This window comes from Pleuronectes platessa, chromosome 1, assembly GCF_947347685.1.
Source record: "Pleuronectes platessa chromosome 1, fPlePla1.1, whole genome shotgun sequence".
In the NCBI taxonomy this organism is placed as follows: domain Eukaryota; kingdom Metazoa; phylum Chordata; class Actinopteri; order Pleuronectiformes; family Pleuronectidae; genus Pleuronectes; species Pleuronectes platessa.
The window spans coordinates 5,433,763-5,459,179 of NC_070626.1; the positions used below are offsets into that span (position 1 = coordinate 5,433,763).

Sequence of the window (25,417 nt, forward strand, 5' to 3'; positions counted from 1 at the left end):
GGCACTTTGTCACTTTAACAAAACAGCCTTCAGTGGATGAAGTCTAGAATGGAGCATGGAAGAGCTGCCAAACAATGTTTGACCTGCTTGAACCTCCGCTGCTCTTAATGAGACTGAGGAGACAGATTGTGAACGTGGAAACAAAACATATGATGTCAATGTATTCAGTGTGTTAGGGTCATTCAGACAACTCAATGTGATCACACAACTGTCAGGTTTTTGTTTTTGTTCAGCAGTGATAGTTTGTTGTACATTAAGCCATTGCAGCGGGTGTCATGTGACACAACAGATAATGATCTCTGTCGTGGTCACAGTATTCATAAAATAACTTCCTTTAGGCAATTTTTCTTCAAAGTAAAAGCACAACATTTATTTCTTTGCTGCAATGCTTTTTATGTTGCTGAATTACGAAGTTTTTATTTTGAAAAGTTGTGAAATTGGATCTGCAGATTTGGTTGATTGCTTATCAGACTAATGAATTAGCCAACATTCAGCAAAATAAGTCAAATCAAGTAAAAGCTTAGTAAATAAATACGTTTGGAGAGATGATCGCAAAGCAGTGAAGTGAAGTTTCAAGTCTGAGTTGCTCAGGTAAACTTTTCCATTCAATAACAGATCATAAAATAATAACACACGCACAATAATAACACAGAGGAGGTGAACATATGGAGCAAATAAAAACATTTAGTGCAAACCAACACTGATTTCAACAATGATTTCAACAATCCATGCGTGCTAATTGTTCACCAGCGAAAGTGAAGTGATGGCGCCTCACCACCGTTTGAACGCAGGCGCGCTCCCGTGAATGGGGGCACAGTCTCCGACGGGGATAACTAACCTTGGCAGAACACCGGCGGGTGGATGAATGGGCGTTATACGAGCGGCACATGAAGGCAGCAGGAGTCAACGTGGTGAAACCCTGACACCCAATAGGTTGAACCGGGCTGGTCACCTGACCCATACTCTGAATCACGTGACCCATATTCCATCCACGCCATTTTGCAATGTGGGACAGAGGGAGGCCACTTTTTTATTGCTAACGAATAAGTAGTTTTATGCGCTGAGGACAAAGAGCGTCGCGTGTTTCTGTGTCAGTGAGTATACCTTCGTTAAAAGGCGAGCACGCGCTCCTCCGTCGCTCAGTAACAGGAAACAGTATCCAATTGTCCTTGCACAGTGAGGGGACTGACTTCTGCCACTGTGGGACACTCGTGTGTTTGAGCTAGCTGCTAAGCTAACAGGGTTGTCTCCTGCCTCCTAAGTTTGGTTTAGTTTGAGTCTCCACATCAAAGTGTCCACAGTAACTTCCGGGCAGCTTCAGTATGCTAGCTAGCATTAGCCTGGTGGTCCCCGGCTGTGCGAGGAGCGAGGAGCTGAGCCTCACTTCTCACTGGGGCTGGAATATTTTTAGACCCTGACATAACAGGTGCTCATCTGAGGCTGGCCTGAGCACAGGATGGCCGAGACTGGCCACACTCCCCGGGCAGCCTGATCAATAATCTATCAGCTGTTCCATACAGGCTTTTTCAATGGTATTCCACCATGCACTGTTTATCTGGCACATTTGCATCGTTAGCTGAAACATTTCTGAAAGAAGAAGCCTGTGGTTTGTTATTAGAATCGGTGGATCTTGCAACAGGGATAATACGATTGGGTCTGTTTCCTGATATTGGCCAGTGATTCATGCATGTGTGACCCGCTCTATGTGATCTAGTCCCACAGAAGCAGAAGTAGGAGGAAGAGGAAGGTGAATTGTGGTCAGAGAGTGAACAAGAGGAAAGTGGGGGACATGCGGTCAGACCAGTTCCCTGAAGCTGCGATTGTAAACAGATGCACATGGTGCACGTGTGTTCAAGGCAGCAGTGAGAGGGCTTATCATCATGGAGTTAAGATATCACACTTATGTGGTCATCCTTCACTTTTCATTTTTAACAGCCAATCCCCCCACTACATTAAATACTGTGCTGTGGTCGCTTATTTACTGGTAGAACGACACTGTGTTTAGATCAGCACTTGTTGCTGATTCACATTATTGTTTGACAATAACTCTATTGTCAATATGCACAAATGGTGAACACACACACTTAGTGTGTGACTTGTTGTTCAGGGTTTCGCGGTTCGGAGCTGAAAACTGAGCCAAAGTAATGACTCTATTTTAGGCAAATCCTTTAACCACAATGTTTATTAAGATTCTCAACATGATATCTAATATTGTTTGTTTTGAATTTATTATTCGAGTATACATGGAAATTAATTATATAAGAGATATAGATATATATATATATATATCTATATCTCTTGTCTCCGCTGCACACAAAGTGACGATCACATTATTTAGTTATTAAATGATGGTGTTTCCTCCTCTATTCTCTGACAGGTCATGGAGGAGATCAGCAGTGTGGCTGTTCTCAACATACACTCCTCTACTTCTTCCTCCTCCTCTTCTGATCCGTCAGCGCTGGAATCCCCTGCTCAAAGCCAAACCCAGCCGGTCGTCAAGGAAGAAACCTCTCAGATTTTTCAACACAAGCAAGCCCCCAATTCTCTGATCCGAGTCATTGAGAAGCTCAGCAAAATAGTGGAGAAGCGTCCCCAGCGTATCTGCATCTCGGCGGCACAGAAAAGAGTGTTGCAACAGGCCTCTTCTGCACGAGGAGGAGGAGGTGATGACGGGGCGAAGGGGAGCAGAGGAAGCTCTCCCATTAAGAAAATAAAGAGGAACTTCAAGGTGGTGAGAACAGATGGCAGCACAGCTGACCGGGCTCTTTCTCCACCTGTGTCAGGCGACAGTAACAATAACAATGTCACCTCCACTGTAACAGAGATATGTGACAACTCCAACAGCAGCAACCAAAAGTGGGCGGTAACATGCTATCAGTGCAGCCTGTGTCCATTTCTCTCCCAAACACTGCCTCTGCTCAAAGAGCACCTGAAGCAGCACAATGAGCAGAACTGTGATGTTATCCTCATGTGTTCCGAGTGTCGCTTTACCTCAAGAGACCAGGGGCAGCTTGAGGCCCATGTCAGGCTGCACTTCGACAATGGAGGAAACCTGAAGAGGGATTACCCTCCGTCGGATACCTATAGCGATGGGAAGGAAGATGTTTTAAGAAACCAGGATGGGGACTGGACTGGGAGCAGTGGCAGTACGGGAACCAAGGTCATCAAAAGTTCAGCGGACAGTTCCAAGGAGCTGCCACAGAAGAAGAAATGGTACAGCTATGAGGAGTATGGATTGTACCGCTGCCTAATCTGCAGCTACGTGTGCAGCCAGCAGCGAATGCTAAAGACCCATGCCTGGAAGCATGCTGGTCTCGTCGACTGCTCTTACCCTATCTTCGAGGATGACAACGGGTCTCCTGCAATAAGAGAGTTCAAGGCTGCAGCTAACCCTGCCACGACCAGAGAGGAAATAGTAGTTTTTTCCCCAGCTCTTCAAGATAAAGGCCTGCAAAAGCTCCCCACTGGCTTCAAGCTCCAGCTCTGTCTGGGTGTCGACAGTAAACAGGATCTGTTAAATCAACCTGATTCTGATGTTGATGAAAGTCCAGACACGGCAGAGGAAGAGGGGGAACATGTGTACCCTATCAAAGACCTGACCTCCGAGGAGCCCCTGGTGGAAGTGCAGGAGATGACGGTGGCGGAGACTGAGGTTGAAATAGATGGTCACCATGATAGTGGCTCTATCACAGACAGCTTACTGTCGTCAGCCCAGAAGATTATCAACAGCAGTCCCAACAGTGCCGGCCGGATCAACGTGATTGTAGAACGTCTTCCCTCGGCTGAGGATTCAGTCATGGCCACTAACCCACTTCTTCTTAGCCCAGATGTGGACAGGGACAAGAGCTTACAGGATGTGGAGGAGCAAGAGCGTGACCACATTGGAGCTGTGAAGGAGGAGGAGGAGGAGGTCCTTGGCTGGAGTGCAGACTCTGCCGACAGCCCGGCATTAAGTGCTGATATAAAATCCTCAGTTACCATAAGTAGCAACTCTCCACGGGATGAAAACGTTCCCCCAGCTATTCGCAAGAGGACACATTCTGAGTCCCTCCGCCTGCACTCCCTTGCTGCTGAGGCCCTGGTAGCGATGCCTATGAGGACCCATGAGCTCTCCACCTCCAGCCTCAAAGCACCAGACGTGGAAACGACGGCAGCTCTATTGGACTTAAACCTTCATAGGGAGGACAGTGAGGAAGAAGAGTTGGGGCCCCTGGGACTCAGGGAGGGAGACGAGGAGGGGCCTACCACTAAAGCTGGCATTAGCCTGTCGCTGCTCACTGTCATTGAAAGACTCAGAGAGCGCTCGGACCAGAATGCCTCTGATGAAGATATCTTAAAAGAGCTTCAGGACAACGCACAGTTCCAAAACGGGGCCGTGGCCGGTGTGGTCACAGGCAGCGGAGCTGGGAGTTACACGTCTGCCATTCCAAAAATGGATGCGTCGGTGGCTTCTCCTGATGGTGGTCTGGTGGACTACATCCCCGGCAGTGAAAGGCCATACAGATGCCGCTTGTGCCGCTACAGTAGCAGCAACAAGGGCTACATCAAACACCACCTGCGGGTTCACAGGCAGAGGCAGCCATATCAGTGTCCCATCTGTGATCACATCGCCACAGACAGCATGGACCTGGAGAGCCATATGATCCACCACTGCAAGACCAGGATGTACCGGTGCAAGCAGTGCCCAGATGCCTTCCACTATAAGGTGAGGGGATGTCAACTTCCACATGCAGCATTTAAATCCTGTTATATGTGATCGAGCAATTATTAACAAACTATATTATTATGAATTTGGATATCAGTTGAAGTTGCTGGTGTTAAAGTCTGAGCCAGCCTAACAGGTTTTTCTTCATGGCAGAATTGTCCAGGTTAAAGTGCAGGTCACACACAGAGCTACAGACTGTATACACCATCAATATGTATTTCCTAGTTAATGTAACACTGACCGTTCACCTCTGTTTCACCTGTGCCACATGTGTAACAGTCACCTCCTCACCAACAACAATTGTGATTTTTTTTTTCCTTATCCCTAATGCAACTAAAACCTTATTAAAAGAAGTTGAAATGTTGCATTAAAGAGTTAAGATGTATGTAGTTAAATTAGGAAATATAGTGATATACACAGTGCAGCACACAGAACTATGACTATAAACATCTGAACTGTTGAATACTGTGGTTTCTCTATTCATATTTGTAGTTGTATTGAACAGAGAAACAACTACAACTAGTTGTATGCATTCAGCAAAATGCATACAGAAATGAGTTGTATGCATTTTGCTGAATCTGAGCGATCAATAAATGCCCCTGGTTGGGTTCCATTGGCAGTTTATACATTCCCAAGCCATAACAGAACCAGCACCATGTTGACTGATGAGGTGATTGGCTCTGGGTCATGAGCCGTTCTTTTCTCCTCTCTCCATAATTTGGATAGAGTTGATTATTGTTGTGTAGGTCCACAGAACTTTGTTCCACAGGTCTACCTTTGTAAACTGCAGCCTGTTTTTTTCCATTTCTGAGGTTTACCAAGTGTTTGCATCTAGTGGTGAATCTTGTGCGATTGTGGTCATGATGTTGACAAGGAAATGTGTAAACTTACATCCTGAAGAGCAGGTTGTATTTACTATGCAGATCGTGCTCTGCTCATCCACAAGACTTTTCCTTGGTCTACCAGGTTATTTTCCATTATCTGTGTTTTTTGTACACAACTTTTTGTTTTGAGTGAACACAAGTTTAGATTTTGCAAACACAACTGAGGATTTTGGAAAGAATATACCTTTTTCTTTTTGGTCATTTACTTGTTTTGACTGACAACTTCAACTCATACCTGAGTTTAGACTCATTTGTGAGCTCTCTTGTGTGCAAACTTAAATTTAAACAGCATCTGCCCAAAACACTTTCAGTATCTCAGATTGAAATACGGGTCTAGTTTTCTTTATAGAGCAAAGAATCTGATGAAGAAAAATATATATGTAACTCTCAAATCACCTGTTTTAGAGCTGTAAAAATGTGTGTTCGATTTTTAATTTGCTGTCAAATGAGAGCATAATCCGGTCAAGAAATAAAAGTAATATATTATAAAATAATGAGAGGTAGCAGTTTTTGATTGGGTGAGGTAAGAGATCACTGGAATATTTTGAAGACAATATTTTCTTTCCCTCAGATATTTTCATAGGATAGACGTAGTCTTAATACAAAGTCTTTGTATTTGTGATTGTGGTGAGATTGTAATATGCAGACATTGGCTTGTACAGAGACACAGAAATCCAGATGCCGATCCCGTCAACAGTTTCTCAGCAATTACAGAAATTAAAGAGGAGTCGAGGCCCATAGAGGCGTTTCATTAGCTGTGTGAAGTAGCTGTGTGAAGAGAGGTTCTTTGTCGTTACAAGTTGGAGCCTGGTGCCGCTCGGCTTGAAAGTTTTGTCTTAGTTTGATGATGCAGCCGTGGAGAAAAGCATTGATTCCACTGTTGTCATGGGAGTCGAGTAACGATCTGCTGCAGAGGTTATTAAATTCAACATATCATTCAGCAGATTTGGGAGTTAAGCTGAAAGAGTTTCTAATTGTGGAGGGTGGAAGATGGCCCACTGCTGTATTCACTCCACATGTGGCATTAGTAGGTTAGACAGCCTCTTCAACCTGCATGCGGCTGCTCTAAATGTCAACTGCATATATTATCCCTCTTATGTGTAGAAACTTTACTCTAGTTGTGTTTTCTTTCCACAGAGTCAGTTAAGAAACCATGAAAGAGAGCACCACAGCTTCAGCAGCGACCTGGCAGCCTTCACAGCCGTCACTGAAGCTGCAGCCGCAGTGGAGGAAGCTGAGCGAGAAACAGACCATGGTAAGACTGTTACAGGATATTTAAATGAACGACTGACGCTCCAGTTTCAGTGTCAATTCTTCCTCTGTTGTCATGCGATTTGTTTTTGTCAGTGTTGTTTTCAGAAAGTTGTTGATCTGTTTCCTGTTTCCTGTTTCCTGTTTGATAGATTGTGCAAAGCAGAAGATGTACAAATGTGATGTGTGCGACTACACCAGCTCCACATATGTCGGGGTGAGAAACCACAGACGGATTCATAACTCTGACAAGCCTTATCGGTGAGTTGTTGAGAAAACTTGTACACATGCACCACTATAACCTAAATGCTTAGTTTTCATACCAGGCACCAGTGTTGGTCAAGTTACTACAAATTACTTCTCCCAAAAAGTAATTGAGTTAGTAACTCAGTTACCACATTGTTAGAGTAATTAGTTACTCAGCAAAGTAACTGTGGCGTTATTTTTCATGTTTTATAACGCTGTTACGTTCTGTAACATCTTTAACGTCAAAGATGTTTATATTAACTGATTGAAGAATAAAAACACTATATACAGTATTTTAGAACATTTGGTATTTATTTGAACTCAATAGATTGCAGCCTGCCATATGATGCATAGAATTAAAACATATAAAAATAAATATTGAAAATAAAATTCAAGTGCAAATGTAAACTTGGGTAAAAAGTAACAAAGGAAAATCTGGCCATTAAGTAGTGCCATTATCTGTACTTGTATACCATTGCACAATAAACATAACACTATCCAACTCTTAAATATTCAGAACAGTAACAAAATGAAATGTTAAAAATAAATAATATTCAGCTATTCACACTTTGCAATCAAGTGCAAAACACGCAAACGTAAACTTGGGTAAAAAGTAACAAAGGAAGATCTGGCCATTAAGTATAGTGCAAATCTCTGTAAAAGAAACAATCGAAAATTTGACCTTTAAGTAGTGCAATTCTCTGAACCTGTATATTATTGCACAATAAACAGAGCACTATCCAACTCTCAATGTAGCTTAAAATGTTGTTCATTCTCAGTGAAAATGATCAATGCATTAATCTATCTATACTGAAATACTCCTCATCTAACAATTAAACCAGTGGTTGTAACGTAGGAGGAGAAGCTTTTCAAATCTTTTGTCCGACAGCCTGTTCCTCTTCGGAGAGAAAACAAGTTTGCCCAGGCTGAACAGTCTCTCAACAGGTGCACTAGATGGAGTAGCAGCATTGTAACGTAGTGACATTTTCTTGATGAGAGAAAATCCACACAGAGAGTTTAAGTTTTGTTCTGAAGATCTAATATAGTCTGCCACCTGGTTTTCTGCTGAAGAGGTGTCCTCATCCTCCTCAAAAGCAAAGAAATCGCTCTCTTTGGCTGAATCTGTGTGATGTGAAGATGTAGGGCTGGGCGATATGGCCTAAAAAATCAAAAAAATCATCTTCTTCTTGGGTTGAGGCTGTGCATCTTCTTGGCGCACCTGTACAGCCGTGCAAGGCTGCTGTGGTGTACTGTTGTTGGCAGGAGACATCAGCTCAGCAACAGCTCTTTTTTTGACCTGTTCCACATTGTCTGGGTCAATGTAGGTTGTGCGAAACCTTGGGTCAAGCAGTGAGCACATGTCCAAAATTTCATCTTTTACAGGGTCGCTGTATTTTTCCTCAAGGTACTGCATGATATTTCCTTTTATTGTTTTCGTGAGCTCTGTGTCTTCCTCCTCTGGCTGTAGGAGACTGGTTTTGAACAGATGGAGCACTGGTTTAATGTAGGAAACACTGACATAAGACTCCCCGGAGAGTGCATCAGTTTAATTCTTGGAGGGATTTTACTGCTTTATTTGTCGACTCCAACACATCCAGATCTTGCCAAGTGGGCACAAGATGGCGACTTTTCTTGTCCGAACCCAGGACACGGACTAGAGCCTTCTCTTGTTCGAGAAATCTCTCTATCATCCTTTGGCGTGAACCCCATCTGGTCGGGGACTCCGTTATCAGCTGATGATTGGGTAGACCAAGCTCTGCCTGTACTTCAGTCATGTCTCTTCTTTTCTTCCAGCTGTAAGAAAAGGCAGAGACAGCCTTTTTGCATACCCCGATAGCACGGACTATGCGTGGGTCCTTCACACCATTCTCTGTAGTAAATGAAGAACACATGAATCAAAACACATTTTAGTGTTACCACTACATTCACAAACTTGTTGTCTTGCTACAATTACTGCAAAATATGAATGTACATGCACAAAGGGCGCGCACACACACACACACACACACACACACACAGAGAATGTATAACACTATTAGATAACTAGATAGATACATACAGAGCGAACTTCAAGATTTAAATACATATTTTGTCAAAATATTTGCTTGATAAAATGTATTAATTGCATGATGATGCATTAATTGTCTTGAGAATAGAAAAAAATATCACTTGATTTATAGCCATATTTTAGATAGATATAGATAGATCCCGAGGGAATTTCAAGATTTAAATACACATATTGTCAAAATATTGGCTTGATATAATGTATTAATTGCAGGATGCATTTATTGTCTTGAGAATGGAAAAAATATCACTTGATTTATAGCCATTAATTAGACTTACCGATAGCATTGTGCAATCTGTGTCCAAAGCACTGGAGGTTGGGCCACGCATTGTCCTTCAGAGCTCTGATCATGTTGCTGCCGCTATCAGTAGTCATGCAAATGAGTCGGTCTTCGGCAAGGTTCCATGAGTTTAGGGCATCTCTTAGCCCCTGGGCTATTATTTCACCTGTGTGGTCCTCTGGAAAGTATGCAGTTTGAAGGCAGACGCTTCGCAGAGTCCAATCGTTGTTGATAAAGTGCACAGTAAGACTCATGTATGGTTGCATCGTCCGACTTGACCATAAATCTGTGGTGGCAGAATAAAAGGACACCTCTTCCAACTCCTTTGCAATCCGTTCTCTCGTGCTATTGTATAGTTGGGGCAAGGCAACGTCGGAGAAATATTTTCAGCTTGGTAGCACATATTTGGGGTCCAAAACTCTTTGCATATTAATGAAGCCTGGCTTTTCCACCGTATACATCGGCACCATATCCTTTGCTATATACATAGCAATCGCATCAGTAATGGCTTTCCAGCGGGGCGAATTCTTCTCATATGGGATGCAGTTGGCAAAGGTTTGTGTGAGGGTTGTCTGTATTTTACTAGCTGTGCGTGTGGTGCTTGTGGTGCCGCGGTCTCTCTCATTCCGCTGCGCGCAACATTTCTCCCATTCGCCGGGATGTTTTTGCCTGAGGTGCTGCAGTAAATTTGTCGTACTGCTGCCTTTGCTAGCAACAGACTTCAAACAGACTTTGCAGCGGGGTGTTGTCTGCTCTAAATCTGACCTTTCGAACGCGAACCAATCCCAAATGACGGATGACACCGTGCCTTTCTTAGGAACATATTCTTCCCTACTCGCTGCCATGTTTGCGTATCACTTTGGTAAATGCGCGCTCTGTGCGGGGGGAGGGGTGAGCTCATTCCGAACTACGGGAGCTGAGAGGGCGTTCGCGGATGTTGAAGAGAAAACCGATTTTCATTTAAACAAGTCGACGTGAGCTACACACTCGAGTTAATCGATAAAATCGGTTTATCGCCCAGCCCTATGAAGATGTGCTGCTGGTACCTGGCTGTGGTTCTTCATGGACAATTTTACGGCACTCTGCCAGCAAACTTGCCTTAGCCTTATCCTTTAACTCCTGTGACCGCAGCCAGCGAAGTTTGAATTTTGGAAGAGTTACGGCAGCAAGCATCGCCTCTTCATTTCCCAGGACATCAGCAAATCTGGTTTTGATTTTAATTATAAAAAATAATCACATTAAATGTATGGATCAACACAAATCAGTGTTATTATTATAATTAGTAGTATTTATTATTATGAGTACTACAGCAATGTTCACTTAATAAATAAAAAGTATTCAATTCATGGGTTCTTACTTTGACTATGGCGTCAGGAAGGTCCCTCAGTATTTGCAGGCCACTTTTAAGGGCTTCTGTCTTCAGCATTAATGTCTCCATCGTTGGTAGGAGTGTACCATGAAAACAGTTGTCTTCTCCCTGAAGTATATCTAAAGCAACTGTAAGGGGCTTCATCGCAGTACAGTACTCCTTTAAAAACTGGCGCTCCCTTTCTGTTATCGCTGTCAGTCCTAATTTGGAGGAGATGGTGTTAAGGTCTGCCATGGATATTCCACAGATTCGAGCCAGGGCATCATAGAAGGAATTCCATCGTGTTGTACAAGGTACAAGCAGCTTTTTTGACACCAACTCATCAACTGTTTCAGCAGCCAAAGATGATCGACTAGTCTTGTTCCATAGGGCAGTACATTTGGCAGTAGCACTTCTGTAAACAGCCTTTGTTGCAGGTTGCGACAGCAGCCATTTGTCAACATCTGTGCATGAAATCAAGTTTAGTGTGTGTGATGCACATCTCTTGTGGGGGGGCAAAGTGATCACAACATCAGGATCATTAGCAGTTGCATGTAGAGCATCATTAATGTCTATAAATGTCACCTCATCTTCATCTTCTTCAGAATCACTCTCAAGTGGCTGGTACCTCTTAAATGCTTTAACGAAATTAGAGTCATTATCAGTCACTGTTGCTGTGATTTTGTGTGTTATCCCATATGTTGAGTGTATATTGTCAAGCTCAACTGCAATGGCGTCATGAGTATGATGCCCCTTAAACCGTCTGCAGGCAAGAGCTGCTTTCTCTCTTTCCATGTTATTTGGATTGATCCAATGTGCTGTCACACCCATGTAACTTTTATTGTGGGCAGTCCAGATGTCTGCTGTAGTTGAAATGTACTCTAATTCATCCAATGACTTTTTGAGCTCAATATTCATTTTTTCGTATTCACTGTCGATGAATTTAGCAAAAGTGTTTCGGCATGGGGCAACCCCCTGTCCTCCTCCTCGTATTGGTATTTTTGCAAGGATAGCTCTGAATGACTTTGACTCCACAGTGGATAGGGGTAGCATGTTTCCAACAACATACCCTGCAATCAGTGTGTTCAGCTCGGCCTTGGTCACCTGTTGCTGATGCTGACCCGAAAAATCGAGGGTTGTTTGAGTGTCTCCGTTTCCTTCTCTGGAGCTCACGCTAGCTGCATTTGGGCTTGGGTTAGCAGCTGCAGCAGCAACAAGTGTCATGTTCGCATGGGTTGATGTAAGGTGCTTTATTAGATTTGAATTACTTGTGGCAGACGTGGATAAAGTTTTTTTCCCTGGGCATAGCGTGCATGATACATAGACATTTTTGCCTTTAATTCCCAAGAGTGAGAAGTAGTGCCGGTACTTACAGTTATTGAACGCTACTTTTGAATTTCCCTGGCTCGTCGCCATTGTCGCTGTCTTGAGCTGTAGTCAGAGCGTGCAGTGAGACAGCGTGAGCAGGGCATCCGCGCGCCCACCCAGCCAATCATCATCGCGTTTGCAACGGTGTCGTCATCCCCACGCCCTGCTCTCTCCACGCAGCTGGGGTGTAATATGACACCGTGTAAAGGTCACCTGAGTGCACTTTATGTATCGGAAAAGGTATATATATTATTAGTCAGACACCTTAAAATTATAAGAATGAGGATATGGGTCTGTGTATGTATTTGTTTATGATTTGTGTGATGATGGTCATATTGTTTTATGTAACCCAAAATGTGATAAATATGAGGAAGTGACGTCCCAGCAAGGGCTGTCTATCTGAAGGTGTGTGGTTTTTTTGGAGCTGCGGGCTGGCGGTGCGGCCAGAGGTTCGAGTGCCAGAAGATCTTATACGACTTGCATGGATTTTTCTCAGCGAACGGGATTATTGCCTGGGAGTCGCGTATCGGATTACTTCAAGGACTGAACATTTTCTGGGCACTGGAAGGGGGTGAGAAAGCGTGGACTTGGTTTGATTTGTTTGCGACACTCACCTCGCTCACCTGCAGGCATTTTTGTTTGGGACGTTTTGTTTGGGGATTATATTATGGACCTGGGGGGGAAATATTGATGTGTTGAATGTGTGTAAATAGCGTGTTTATGTTTACGGGGCCGCCATGGTTTGCGGGCTCGAGCACGGGGATATGTGGGATTGATGTGGGTTTTGTTTAAATACACTTATAATACGCAACCTTTTTGTGTCGAATTCGTTTATATTTATATTTATTTAATTAGGGGTTAGACCGATAACAAGGTCATCGGTCCAACCAGGGATCTTTCGTTTATAATAACTTGGTCGGGCAGCGGGCAAGGTACACAGCGGGTCGAGTCTGCCCGTGTCCTTAAAATTAAAAGCGTAGAGCATTTCCCCTGGGGTTTGAACAGGGTGATTTGTTACAACCGCACGCTTCATTCAACCAAATTGTAGTAACGCGCCACTTTACATTATCAATAACGATAACGGCGTTGTAATTAATTAGATTACTCCGTTACTGAAAAAGAACTCCGTTAGTAACGCCGTTATACTTAAACGCTGTTACTCCCAACACTGCCAGGCACTGCCGAATCCAGGCTGACTTTGTGTCCATAGGTCTGGAGTAAAGTCTTAAATGACGATGATCATTAAAGTAAAGGCCTAATAATTACTTGCAATAACTAGTAGCTATGAGTTACTGCTGTATGGTTTTGTTATATTTGCATTTTTAATAACACATATCTGAATGAAGGAGTACGCGTGATTGATGTTGCTGAAAACATCAAATAATCACAGCCATTTCCCCATCCAGCCCTCTCTATGTAAAGATGTTGCAGCAGAAGGATCCATTAGATGGCAGTACATGCTCAGTGATGCTCAGAGCAGCACTGTGATGTCACTGTGTAGGCACAGTTTCACACTGAGTGCTCGCTGTGTCTGACCTCCACGCTCTGTATTAACACTTGGCCTTTGTGTTAACACATAGCTGCTGTGAGGTGAGAACACATATGGCCGTTTACGACAGCTTCCTAAACTGTTTGCAGTCGCGTCTGCTCTAAGGTTAATTGTCAAAGCAAACACACACATAGACATTCAGGACCTATATCTTAGTGAGAACATAATGCATTCCCTAGCCCCTACCCTAACCTTAACACCAAATGCCTAAACGTAGCCCTAACCCTAAACAAAATTGTGACCCTAAAACCAAGTCTTAACCCTCAAACAACCTTTTGAAAAAGTAAGGACCGGCCAAAATGTCCTCACACATATATAAGTGCAAGCTCACTAACACACACACACACATATAGGTACCTCTGTTGTTTCCGTGCATGAAGTCACAGAGACAAAAAGAAACAATTTACTCACAGACAGTTGTTTTTTGACTCCTGTACTGTATGAGTATATTTACATAGTTCAAGTTGTTAAACCACAATGCAGCCTTAACATGTCCATGTCATGCTATTGCCATCTCCCATTTTGAAAGAAGTAAATGTCCTGAAGGTTTGTTATGAATTAGTGTCCTTCAGCCAAGGACTGTTTGTTTTTAAGCCACCACAGACGACAGCATTGTTATAAACAGTCAGTCTTTTGCTTCTTCTTTTCCATATTGTCCACAGGTTTGACCTTAAATCCAGTTATGTTTGAGTTGTTGTATAGCAAGATGCAACAAACTGTTCAGTGAAAGTGGACTCACCATCCATTAAAATCAAACTATATAAGGGTAACGTTGCTAAAAGATAACATACTTCATGTTTTATATTTGCTAAATAAACGTGTAATCAGTAGTTAGTTGAAATAGAATAAATGTAAACAATTACACTCTTTTGAAACTAAGGTGGAAGTTTTTCTTCTTTTATTTTTTTCAAAAAGTTTTCTTGTCCTCGGTTGGTCAGATCTGTGTTTTTAACATTCCAGCCCCGCTGAACCTCAGTTCATAAAGTTCAGTTTTTTGTTTTGTTATTCTTTATATTAATGCAGTGCAAATGTCTGCGAGTTGACTGCAGCCTTTGTTTGCAGACCTTGTATTTGCCTCTAAGCAACTAAAAAGCCAGTTTCATCTTCCAACTTTAACATCCGAAGTTCAGCAAAGAAGAAAAGTTATGATTTATCTTCTTTTTTTATTTTTTTTTGAGCAATTTCCTCCCTGTTTTGTTGTAAATCCCTTATCTCCCTCCAGGCTTCAAGTGTAAAGAAGCAACACGATGACCCCAGATGGGCAGCTTGTTAAAGTAGCTGCTCTGTCTCGATGCTCTCTCATCTCCCTTTTTGCCATCTGCTAGGTGCTGTAGCTGTGACTTTGCCACTACCAACATGAACAGTTTAAAGAGCCACATGAGGAGGCACCCTCAGGAGCACCAAGCTGTGCAGCTTCTGGAGCAGTACAGGTGAGAAACACGGAGCATGCATTCAATTCAGAGAGAGAACGACAATTTAGCATTTATGTTTCATTTAAAGGTCAGATTGAAATCAGATTTCACTGCATGAAAGTAAATACACCCAAAACAGTTTGTGATTAAAAATATCACCAGCGGAGGTCAGTAACAGATTGTTATCCTTTTTGAGATGCAGAATCTGTTTATAAAGAGTATAGGAGGATGTAACATGAGCTGGACAGATCGAGCAGATCTCAGTGTGAAAACTGGAAACATGTAATAATGCCGGTTGTACATTTTTGTCAGGGAATACAAAATTCAGCTGGAATATAGACTCATTTTAATGTTTGGTGTAAATGGAGTCAGACAGATTATAATTATTATAGAAATGAGCTCAGACAGGACCTGCGAAGTTAGAATAAAGAGCTGCGGGGGTTATCTGAGGCCATGTGGGCTTGAGTGTGTGAGTGAGACCGCACTTGTGGGCTCTCATGGTGCCAACGCACTGGAAACTTGACAAATGGGCTTCTGATTACAAGGCTAGTGGTTGGTGGGAGTTTATATGCAGTCCCTCTTTAAATATTTTATGTCCTCCAGTCTGTGCATGGCACTGATTGCTGATTTCCACTTGACTGAATACTTGTGCTGCGTTATACAGTCATCAGGAACTGCAGTGCTGGACTGTACATGTCAATACAGTACAAAAGACACACAATTTTATTCTTTGTCCATTAAAGGGGCCCTTAAATTATTTTGAAATGTACTTTTATGAAATCAGAGGACAAATGGCACGCTCTGTATTTATCCCTGTTGTGGAAGTTGTTCCTAACAGCAGCAGAGACCTATAAAATATAAATGAAATACAAGAAATGGAAATAAAAATATTAAAACCTAATAAAATTAGCAAGATATGTGTGTGCAATCATATTAAATGGAAAAAGACAGTGCAAATATCCCAAAGAAAAGTGGAGTAACGAGGAGGATATATCCTGGTGATCCAAGGTGACTTTCACTCCTGTAGTACAGTTGATTTAGTCCCGAGCAAGAGAAAAAGTGATATGTTTTAGAATCATATTGTGGTGACTGACACTAAGTCAGGCTGCACTTTACTCGCACTAATGTTTTTTTTCATCTTGTGTGGTGTACCAAAGGACTAATGAGCGTCATTAGCCCACACTGCAGTTGGCCTCATGTCATGAACAATGCTGACGAGGTGACAGCTGCATGAAGAAGAGGTGTTTTGTGAAGTGATATTAAGGGATGGGGAAATAACTGCTGTGTGGAGGCCATGTTTCACTCACTTTTAAATACTTAAGTACCCAGAATATTAGGTAAGCTTATCATTCTGCAAGTTTAATGCCTATGTCATGCACCAGGGAAAATGCTTGCAGTCACATGTATTACTATGCTGACAAATGATCATGTTAAATAGAAATGCTGTGTACAGATTGCGTCAATGAGAGTTCATGATCAGCACATGGATTTAGAGTCATTCAGTTCAACCCCTGCCCTCTAGGCCTTGGCCAAGATACTCCACTTCAAGTTACCCTGATAGCTGCGTGTGAATCTAAGAATATGTGAGTGTGAATGTGTGAATGTAACATGTAGTGTAAAATGCTTTGAGTGGTCATGAAGACTATGATCAATTAAGTAAATAGGAAACTCAATTTACCATTTACTAGTTCATCTTTATAATTCATGCTAAACTCTCATATCAACTATCAAACACTCCTGCTGTTGCTTTCATGCAAAAGTAACAGCACCTGACAAATGTGGAGCCAGGTCTGATTTAGTCTTGGATCATTATGAAACTGTGGCAGGACAAAGTCATGGCTCCATTTTTGCAAACTGCCTCTATACTCAGCCTGACAAAGTCAAATCCGGACCCGCCTGGACCTTTTAACAAATGATCCTCCACCCGACCCTTCACCCATGAAAAGCACACATGCCTACATACTAGGGCTGCTCGATTATGGAAAAATCATAATCATGATTATTTTGGACAATATATCGAAATCACGAGTATTCAAACGATTATGTGCCCTTATTCTGAAGTCTATGCTTTATTCTTTAAATGACTGGGGCATGCGCAATAAAGTGAATCACTTCCGGTTCAGGTAAAAACCGATGACGGCTGCTTGTCTTATTCCTCCGTGAAACCAGGATATCGGTGCCCGGTTATTCAAACCCTTAATGATGGCAACCCTAACACGCTCTGACCGACTGACCGGCGCGGAGAAATGCGAGTCCGGTCTGACCAGTCTGACCAGTCTGAACAGCCAGGCAGGAGCGTGCTTGAAAATTGCAGTGCGTGGCGCGGCCGCTATATGGTCTGCTGCTGCCCTCCCTGCTTTTCCACTCGCGCTGTTTTTTTCACCGCGATCCCCACACAACTCGCCTCCTTCACTTTACTGCTGCTTGAGAGTGAGAGCCAGTCAGCTGGACCGCTGAATGCTTTGGGGGAAGGACTGAATTGCGCATGTGCGTCTCTTTCGAAAAAAATGCCAAATAATCGTTTCAACTTGATTATAGTAGTTTGGAGATCCTTTGACCCCATAATCGTAATCACGATTAAATATCGATTAATCGAGCAGCCCTACTACATACACTCACATACAATGGGTTAAATCCTCCTTGTTCTCCCGGTATTTGAGATGTGTTCTTGGAAAAGTACATGTGAATTGTTGCAGCACCTGATCTCCTGCGGCTGGGTGGTAAATCAGTTACGTGTCCGGTCACTGAGAACATACACACCTTGGGCTATTTCTGTCTTTATGTCAACCATTTCGATCTTCTAGCTAGTTTACTGTGGGTACTTTTAGTTGAGGGGAAGTGAATGGGTCAAAGGTGGTGTCACGTCCTAACGTGTAACCCGCAAACAAGTTTTGAATTTCAAGGCATTCACTGGTGCTGCTGTGAGTCACATCACATCAAAAATAAACATAGTAAACTTTCAGGACTGTTTAGGTCCTAATAACTTCTGACAGTGTTTATTGTGGGCAAGGTAAAAGGTGACTTGGCCGAAAGTGCGTCTGCCCTGACCCTGAGGCAGTGGCGGGTACAATTCTGCAGCAACGGGACATAGCTACACAATGAAAGTAGCAAAAACCCTGTATCAACACCAGCTGAATGAGGACTTGCATTTTATTCAATGTTACCTTTTTTTTAACTTATTTATTTTTATTATTTGTTACTTCAGGCATGGGGATAGTTGATTAAAGAATGAATGCAGAGATGACTTATAATTGTTTTAATTTTGACACGTGACTTCACCAGTGGGCTGTAAATCCTATTTCTGTCCGCCACACTTAATCTGTCAAGATGAATGTCCCCCGTGGAGTTTTGCATCAGAATTGTTCCTTATGATGGAAAGTAGTAGAAGGATAAGCAGAACCTCAGGATGCAAATTAAATCAACTAGTTCTTGATCCGCTCTCACTTCGTTGCTCATCATGCCTCGTTTTTATTCCTTATTTATTTTTTCCCTCTTCCAGGTGCTCTCTGTGTGGCTATGTGTGCAGTCACCCTCCTTCACTCAAGTCTCACATGTGGAAGCACGCCGGAGACCAGAACTACAACTACGAGCAAGTCAACCAAGCCATTAATGAGGCCATCTCCCAGAGCAGCCGGTAAACATATGGACTCTTATTCAGTTATACAGTTACTTTGAGTTTCTTTCAAGTTTTCTCTTCTGTATTTGTACATATCTACTAAATCTAGGTCCTGGAAAACAAAAAACCTCCTCACCTCCAGCTATGTGTTTATAAAGAGTAAAAGAGCTGCAACTCAGTCATGTTATCTTGCTGCCTCTCTTCTCTTCCTCTTGATGATACCTTCCTTCATGTCCCTCAGAACTCCTCAGAAGTTGTCTGCAGTTCCGGAATCAGTGGCGGACCATCCCTCAAAGGACAGAGTTAAGGCCCCTGTGGAACAGATAACACCCACAGTGACAACAACAGCAGTTGATCCAGCCGCAGACAGCTCGACTGGCCTCGACACATCCGCCACAGACCCCTCACAGTGGTCAGCTGAATCCCCAAGTCCCCCTGATAGTGACCCTGCACAGATCCACTCTCAGTCCCAGAGCCAACCTGTCGGCAAGACCCCCGTTCCGGGCCCCAGCATGGAGTACTGCGTGCTCTTATTCTGTTGCTGCATCTGTGGCTATGAGTCCACCAGTAAAGAGCGGCTGATGGAGCACATGAAGGAGCACGAGGGAGACATCATCAGCATCATCCTCAACAAGGAGCAGCAGCAGCAGCAGCAAGCTGAAGTACAACCAAGCCTCCAGACAGCAGAGTGAGACCTGTCCTTCTCTACTTTTCTCTATATCAACCCTGACCCTGCGCTCTTAGAAGTATCTGCCTCATACAGAACTGTTTCATCATATTTCTTTACCTCAAGGTGGCTGTGGGTTGGAGGTTTAACCGTTTCCTGTCTACCACACCCTGGTAGTTTACTGCCATTTCTCAGCATGTAGGTTGGTGACAAAGGCTACATCCATGCTACTGCATTTTCATTATACACCTGGTGTCCACACTACTCCAGAGTTTCAGAGCAACTATAACAGAGATGTTTGGAGAAGTGTTTGAGTCTGGACAGACAGTAACAGAGATGTTTCAAAACTTGAAGAAAACAAAATGGAAACTTATTTCAGTTTTGTTTTTTTCAAACTAAAACGTAGTAGTATGGATGTAGCCAATGGACTGAAGTAGCTTTGGTCCAATACACACACCTTGAACAGGTGTGGAGAAATATGATGAAAAGGTTTTCTCTGTGGCATATCCTTTTAAAAGGAATGTTAAATAAAACATAGAACAACGCTTATAAGCCGTTAATATTTGTATCAAATAATTTGACATGAGAGACACAAAATAGGTCTTTAGGGAAGCAACTTTGATTTCAAGGGACAAACCCGAGCTTTAGCCCAAGTTTTTTTCACTATACAGGGACAAGTTCATACCTCACAAAACCACACAATCCCTCAGCAGGAATGGAGAAAAGAGAATATGAAATTTTTTCCAGTCTAATTCATATATTGACTACAAGGCAGCTCTTTTATTGCTAATGTAATATTTAATGTATTTAATTCGACACAGCCGTGGCTCTTTATAGGAGGTACATGTGCAAACTCACCAATGCCTAAGGGCACACATCACAGCTTGAAAATGATATAATATCAGGTTTTTATGCACGTTAGTTTCCGTTCTGCCCATTTCAAGAGGCAAATGTTTCTTATTTGTTATTTGCATTATACATATTTTTGTATGAGTGACTGTAATTTTACTGTGGGATTGTTTATAAAGTAGCGTCTTTAGAGGGGAATGTAATTGCTCTCAGTGGTGATGTCGAGGATGATCTAGTGCAAAGTAGAAACAGGTGGAGGATGAGCAAAGTCTTCTGGCCGCAGATGTTTGGTTTTGATTAAAAGGAATGATTTAAAAGGGAAGTTAGCACAGGTGGGTGTTTGGTGCATAGACACTTGAGAGCAAGAATATGTGGTATTGAATCAAACCCACCTTTTTCACTTACGATTGCGGTGCTATGCACACTATAACATTTAGTCAGGGTCTTTTTCATGGCCCTTGACATTTAAGGTGTATATAACATTTGTATTATAATATTTTTTGTCAGTGTTTTAAAAAATATATCAACTTTTACACATACAACTTTTTAGTGGCCAAAGTACACAATAATACGTGGATTTGAAAATCCCATGCGACTGAATACATTATCTGTGATATAACGACTCTCGGCTCAGCACAGTGTCATGATGATAAAACCTCGACCAATGTAGGCTTCGTATTTTCTATGATGATCTGAATGTCTTCGATACAAAACAAGGCAACCAATGGCTTCTCTATGAAAGGATACAAATTTAACTGATCACCCAGAAGCATATGACAAATATTATTCTGAATATTATGAAAATTATGTCTTAATTTGAAAAGAAAAAGGTAATAATATGAGGGGGGGAAACCCTAGCTTACCAAAGTTCATTGTTTGTTGAGAAACAACAAACAATGACATGTTGTATGAAATCCTTTTGAGTGTCACACACATATAATTTTAACTACAGCCTCACAGTCAACCATTACTACACATTTCCTCTTCCACAAAAAAGGCATTTTCTTTTCACAGTCTCTATTTCTTCCAAGTCCTGATTCTTAGGACAATATGGTGCTGATAAGCCAAAATATGGAGTATGCTGTAATTTAAGAAACCTAAAGTAAAGTATAAATTAACAATGTGTTCCACATTCCTCATTTTAACACATGCGACAGGCATCAGCCTGATATTCTCCCTCGAAAATGACATGCAACTTAAAATAATGACTTTACTTTTCTTGTACATTTAAGACTGTATTCTTGTAATATTCAACTTAAATCTAGTAAATTTTCAACCTTTTCCTTGTAGTTTTAAGACTTTATTCTCATTATCTCTTTATTCTCAGATTATTTTTTTTTCACCTTAAGTGGCCCTAATGCTTGTCGTACAAACGTGTTCCCCAAAATATGTCTCCCACTTTAATGTTGATTCATGTCAAACTCACTGTGCCATTCATCCAGGATGTAAAGTTAAAAAATAGATGTTTTCATGTGGATAACCAAGTAGCCTTACAAAAGAATAATTCTGTGGCCCAAAAACCCACCAGTTCTGTGTCCACAGCGCACCATGTCACATTAGGAGGACCAGTTTGTAGGATTTAGGGGCATTGTGTTTTCATCAGGGAATAATCACCTGAAACTAAGATTTGATGTGTTTACTTAAGCTTCAAATGAGATTTTATTTCCACACTCCGAGTGGATCCTCTTCCACTGAGGTTTCTACACGAGCCCAGAATGGACAAACCATAGAAGGGGCGGGGTATTCAGTCTGCATCCTCACCTCTGCTGCTAAACCCTACGCACTTGTCCTGCAATTCATCAGTTTGCCACCCCCTCCTTCCATCCACACAGACAGAGGCTGTTGAAATTAAGATAAAATGGAATATACATAATTCATGCCCATCCCCCAATCCACCCCACTTCGCCTTACATAACGCAAAAGTGTGTGTGTGTGTGCGTGTGTGGGTATACGTGCGTGTACATGTGTGTGTGAAGCGTAAAGGGAGAAACTAAATTAAATCTGTATCTCAAAGCCCTTATACCTGGCCTGGACGTCTCATTATCATACCGGATAATTATTGTCTGGCTTTTAATTTGTCTGAATCAAAGGAGACAGTGACGTGTCTGTATGAAGAAAAAAAATTCAATCTAAGTGAGGCTTCAGTGTCCCTCCCGTCTGATTAACTTGACATTCATTTTAATGAGCAGTGAACATTAAAGACGAGTCCAACCGCAGCCACACAGAGACGCCCCCCCGCCCACCGCTCTCCTCTCTGTTGTAAGGACGCTGCCATGAATCTGACAGCTCCTGATAATTCACCTCAAAAATTTGTGGAAATAAACAACGTGGCTATTGATTCTTGTTCACCAGGAACTTTATATTCATTCTTTTGGCACAAAATTCTTTGAGCTAATAAAACTTTTGTGACCCACTTCATTTCTGAGTAGTGCTGCCACTTTATCAGAAAAAAAGTTTAAATATATAGTGTATTAACACGTCATTCTGTCAGATACAGCAGTTTACATACACATACATTCTAAACATCAGTCCTTGTAGAATTTATGTTCTGTTCATTCTCGGTGCCTCCACTGTCTCCCTGACATTACTGTAAGGCTCTTCCATTAAACCAAGTCAACAATCTGAAAGCCTCCACTTCTCCGATGATCTGCTGTCATAATTGTCTTGTGCAGCATGGCTCACTAGTTCAATACTTACTGCGTCAACATAATAAACTAGAATAGCACTCAGTAGAGCGCATCAGCCCAGTAGTCTCCTATGAAACCCGAGTTTTATTTGGATCTGCACCAAATTTCAGAACTCCTAGATATCACTCCCCTAAACATGTCTTATTTTTTTATCACAATCCAAGAATTACTGCCTGGCAAATTGGTGAAAAAGTCATGTCTCACAATGTTTAAGAAATCGCTCCTTTGTTTACTTCTACTTTTACTTTTGGTACAAATGAAGTGGTTTTGATCATCTTTCTTAACTGTTAAGTTTGTTCATAACTTATCTAATTGTTTTTCGTTCTCATGTTGAACTGAGTTGAATGAAAGTTTTTCAAGCCATGCAGTTCGTAAGTTTAAGTAAGCAAGTAAGTAAACTCCTTATAGCAGTTAAACAGGGCTGAGAATGGTTTTGTTTTGTTTTGTTGTTATTGTCAACAGATCCTATCAAAGGACCAAAACCAAGCCTATAATGTCTAACAACTGGCCAAAACCCATATGAAGTTTAATTTTGAAACAAAGTTAAACATTTCTGAGGTTTAGCAAGTCTGCTGTAAACTGTGCATACATGGACTGTACTTTGAGCACTGATGAGTATTACCAGCTGCAGGATGCTGTATGTGAGATTGACTCAAAGCAAACTGCAGTGCAGATGTGTGTCATGATGCAGAGGAAGGTCTCCAAAAGCACAGCAGCATTCATTGATGTTTTTCTTTTTTGCTTTATTTGACTGTATAGAAAGAGACAGGAAAAATAGGGAGAGAGGAGTATGACGTGTAACAAGAGTCCCCTGGCTACTGAGACGTCCTCACTGATGGGCTCCTAAATTGTGATTTGTGAATCTGGGCTTTGATCGATGCTTGGCACAGACCAAAGAGATGTATCAGGCAAATATTACTTGTCTGTTGGAACAATTCCTTGTGGGTCTTGACAAACCCTAATAATACGAGACTTATCCTTAAAATTTGATATTCAATTGGAGACAAAACTCACTGTACTTTAGTCACAAAAATGTAAGTATATACGTGTGTGTATATATATATATATATATATATATATATATATATATATATATATATATATATATATATATATATATATATATATATATATATATGTATATATATATATATATATATATATATATATATATGTATATATTACAAATTCTAAAAGACTCCACGTTCACTCTGTTTCATGCTACAATTACAGAACCAATCATCTGGGCCATATAAGGTTATAGCAATGACCTCTGACTGTCATAGGAACAATTGTATTTTGTTGTGATTTATTGTGCCTTTTAGTTCAAAGTATTATTTAGGGTGAAGCTGCAAATTGACCATAACAAAAGATCAATATTTTGTTTAAGTCAGTCAATGGGAGAAAAAACGTAATCACCTCAGTTTCCCATCGATGCAAATGCACATTTTTTATTTAACGGTTTGGGTGAACAGAGTATGCGAAGCAGCCATGTCATATATGTATAACTAAGGCATTTTAGCTCAAATATGGGCTGAGACACTTGATATGTATTTTAGGTCTGTACATATTATAGATGAGCACTGCAGAACCTGAAAACTGACATTTTTTAAAAGATAAAATCTATTTTTTGATAATCTTGTAGAAAGAAAACCAACTTACAACAACAAAAACTTTGAATTGTAGATTGAATTTTTGGCTCTGTTCTTATTTCCTCCCAGTCTGTTTAAGGGAACTTATGGTTTTAAGTTTAAAGTGGAAAAATGAGCCAGTTGACTTCAAACCAAAGCTGGTGGAAACGTAACATGTTGGTCTTGATCAGTGTATTTTTAATCTTATTAAACTTTGTAATGGGGGGTTGAGCATGGTATGGTGTCCAACGGCAGTGTGAGGTTTGCTTCATGTTTATTTATTCTTTAGAACATCGTAGGCAGTGTCATGTCACTACTTTGCTATTGTATTTTTGGTAATAAAGACTGAGAAATTACCGACTTTGTCTCTGGTCATGTTTGTTACTTTCTGTGGTGGAATATTTCACTACACAAAAAATATCCAACCTCTCTCTTACCTTGGGACTATATTGAGGTAGAAATCTCCCAGCAATTACACAAAACATTTTAAGAAAACACAAATAAGAAGCAGTAAGATTTGCCCAAAGGTAAAATCATACAGTACATGGAATTTAATTGAAACAAATGAATCAAGTATAAACAACAGCTGGAGTTAAAGTTAGCTGAGGTTTAATATTTAAATTGCTTTAAGAAAAAAAAATTGTTGAGCTTTTGATAAGATTCCATCTATGAATGCAATGCACGGTGCAGGTAAGTCCTATGTTAAACTTTGTTGATATTTTTTCGGACGCATGAAATATGACCCACCTCTCTAAGATGTCTGACTGTCTGCTGAAAGGAGTTGAAATGTAAGTCTAAGTTAAACTGAGTTGGGAGTGTCAGTAGAAGACAAGTGTTGACAGGAGTTAGAGCCGCTTCA

The 25,417-nt window shown here is 41.5% G+C and overlaps 1 protein-coding gene across 3 annotated transcripts; it reads left to right on the top strand.

Annotated features, from left to right (window-relative positions):
- The first annotated feature begins 852 nt into the window (after nucleotides 1–852).
- Nucleotides 853–24,022, top strand: znf507 (zinc finger protein 507). 3 transcript variants are annotated; one of them, XM_053412682.1, is made up of 7 exons: nucleotides 853–1,116; nucleotides 2,378–4,705; nucleotides 6,727–6,844; nucleotides 6,993–7,101; nucleotides 15,022–15,126; nucleotides 18,608–18,742; nucleotides 18,966–24,022. In XM_053412682.1, exons 2-7 carry the CDS (start codon nucleotides 2,381–2,383, stop codon nucleotides 19,414–19,416), a joined length of 3,243 nt encoding a protein of 1,080 aa, XP_053268657.1. In that variant the 5' UTR covers nucleotides 853–1,116; nucleotides 2,378–2,380; the 3' UTR covers nucleotides 19,417–24,022. The 3 variants fall into 3 exon arrangements, with proteins under 3 accessions (XP_053268657.1, XP_053268725.1, XP_053268584.1); XM_053412750.1 differs by having other exon boundaries at nucleotides 854–1,090; XM_053412609.1 differs by having other exon boundaries at nucleotides 860–1,094.
- Nucleotides 24,023–25,417: the final 1,395 nt, after the last annotated feature.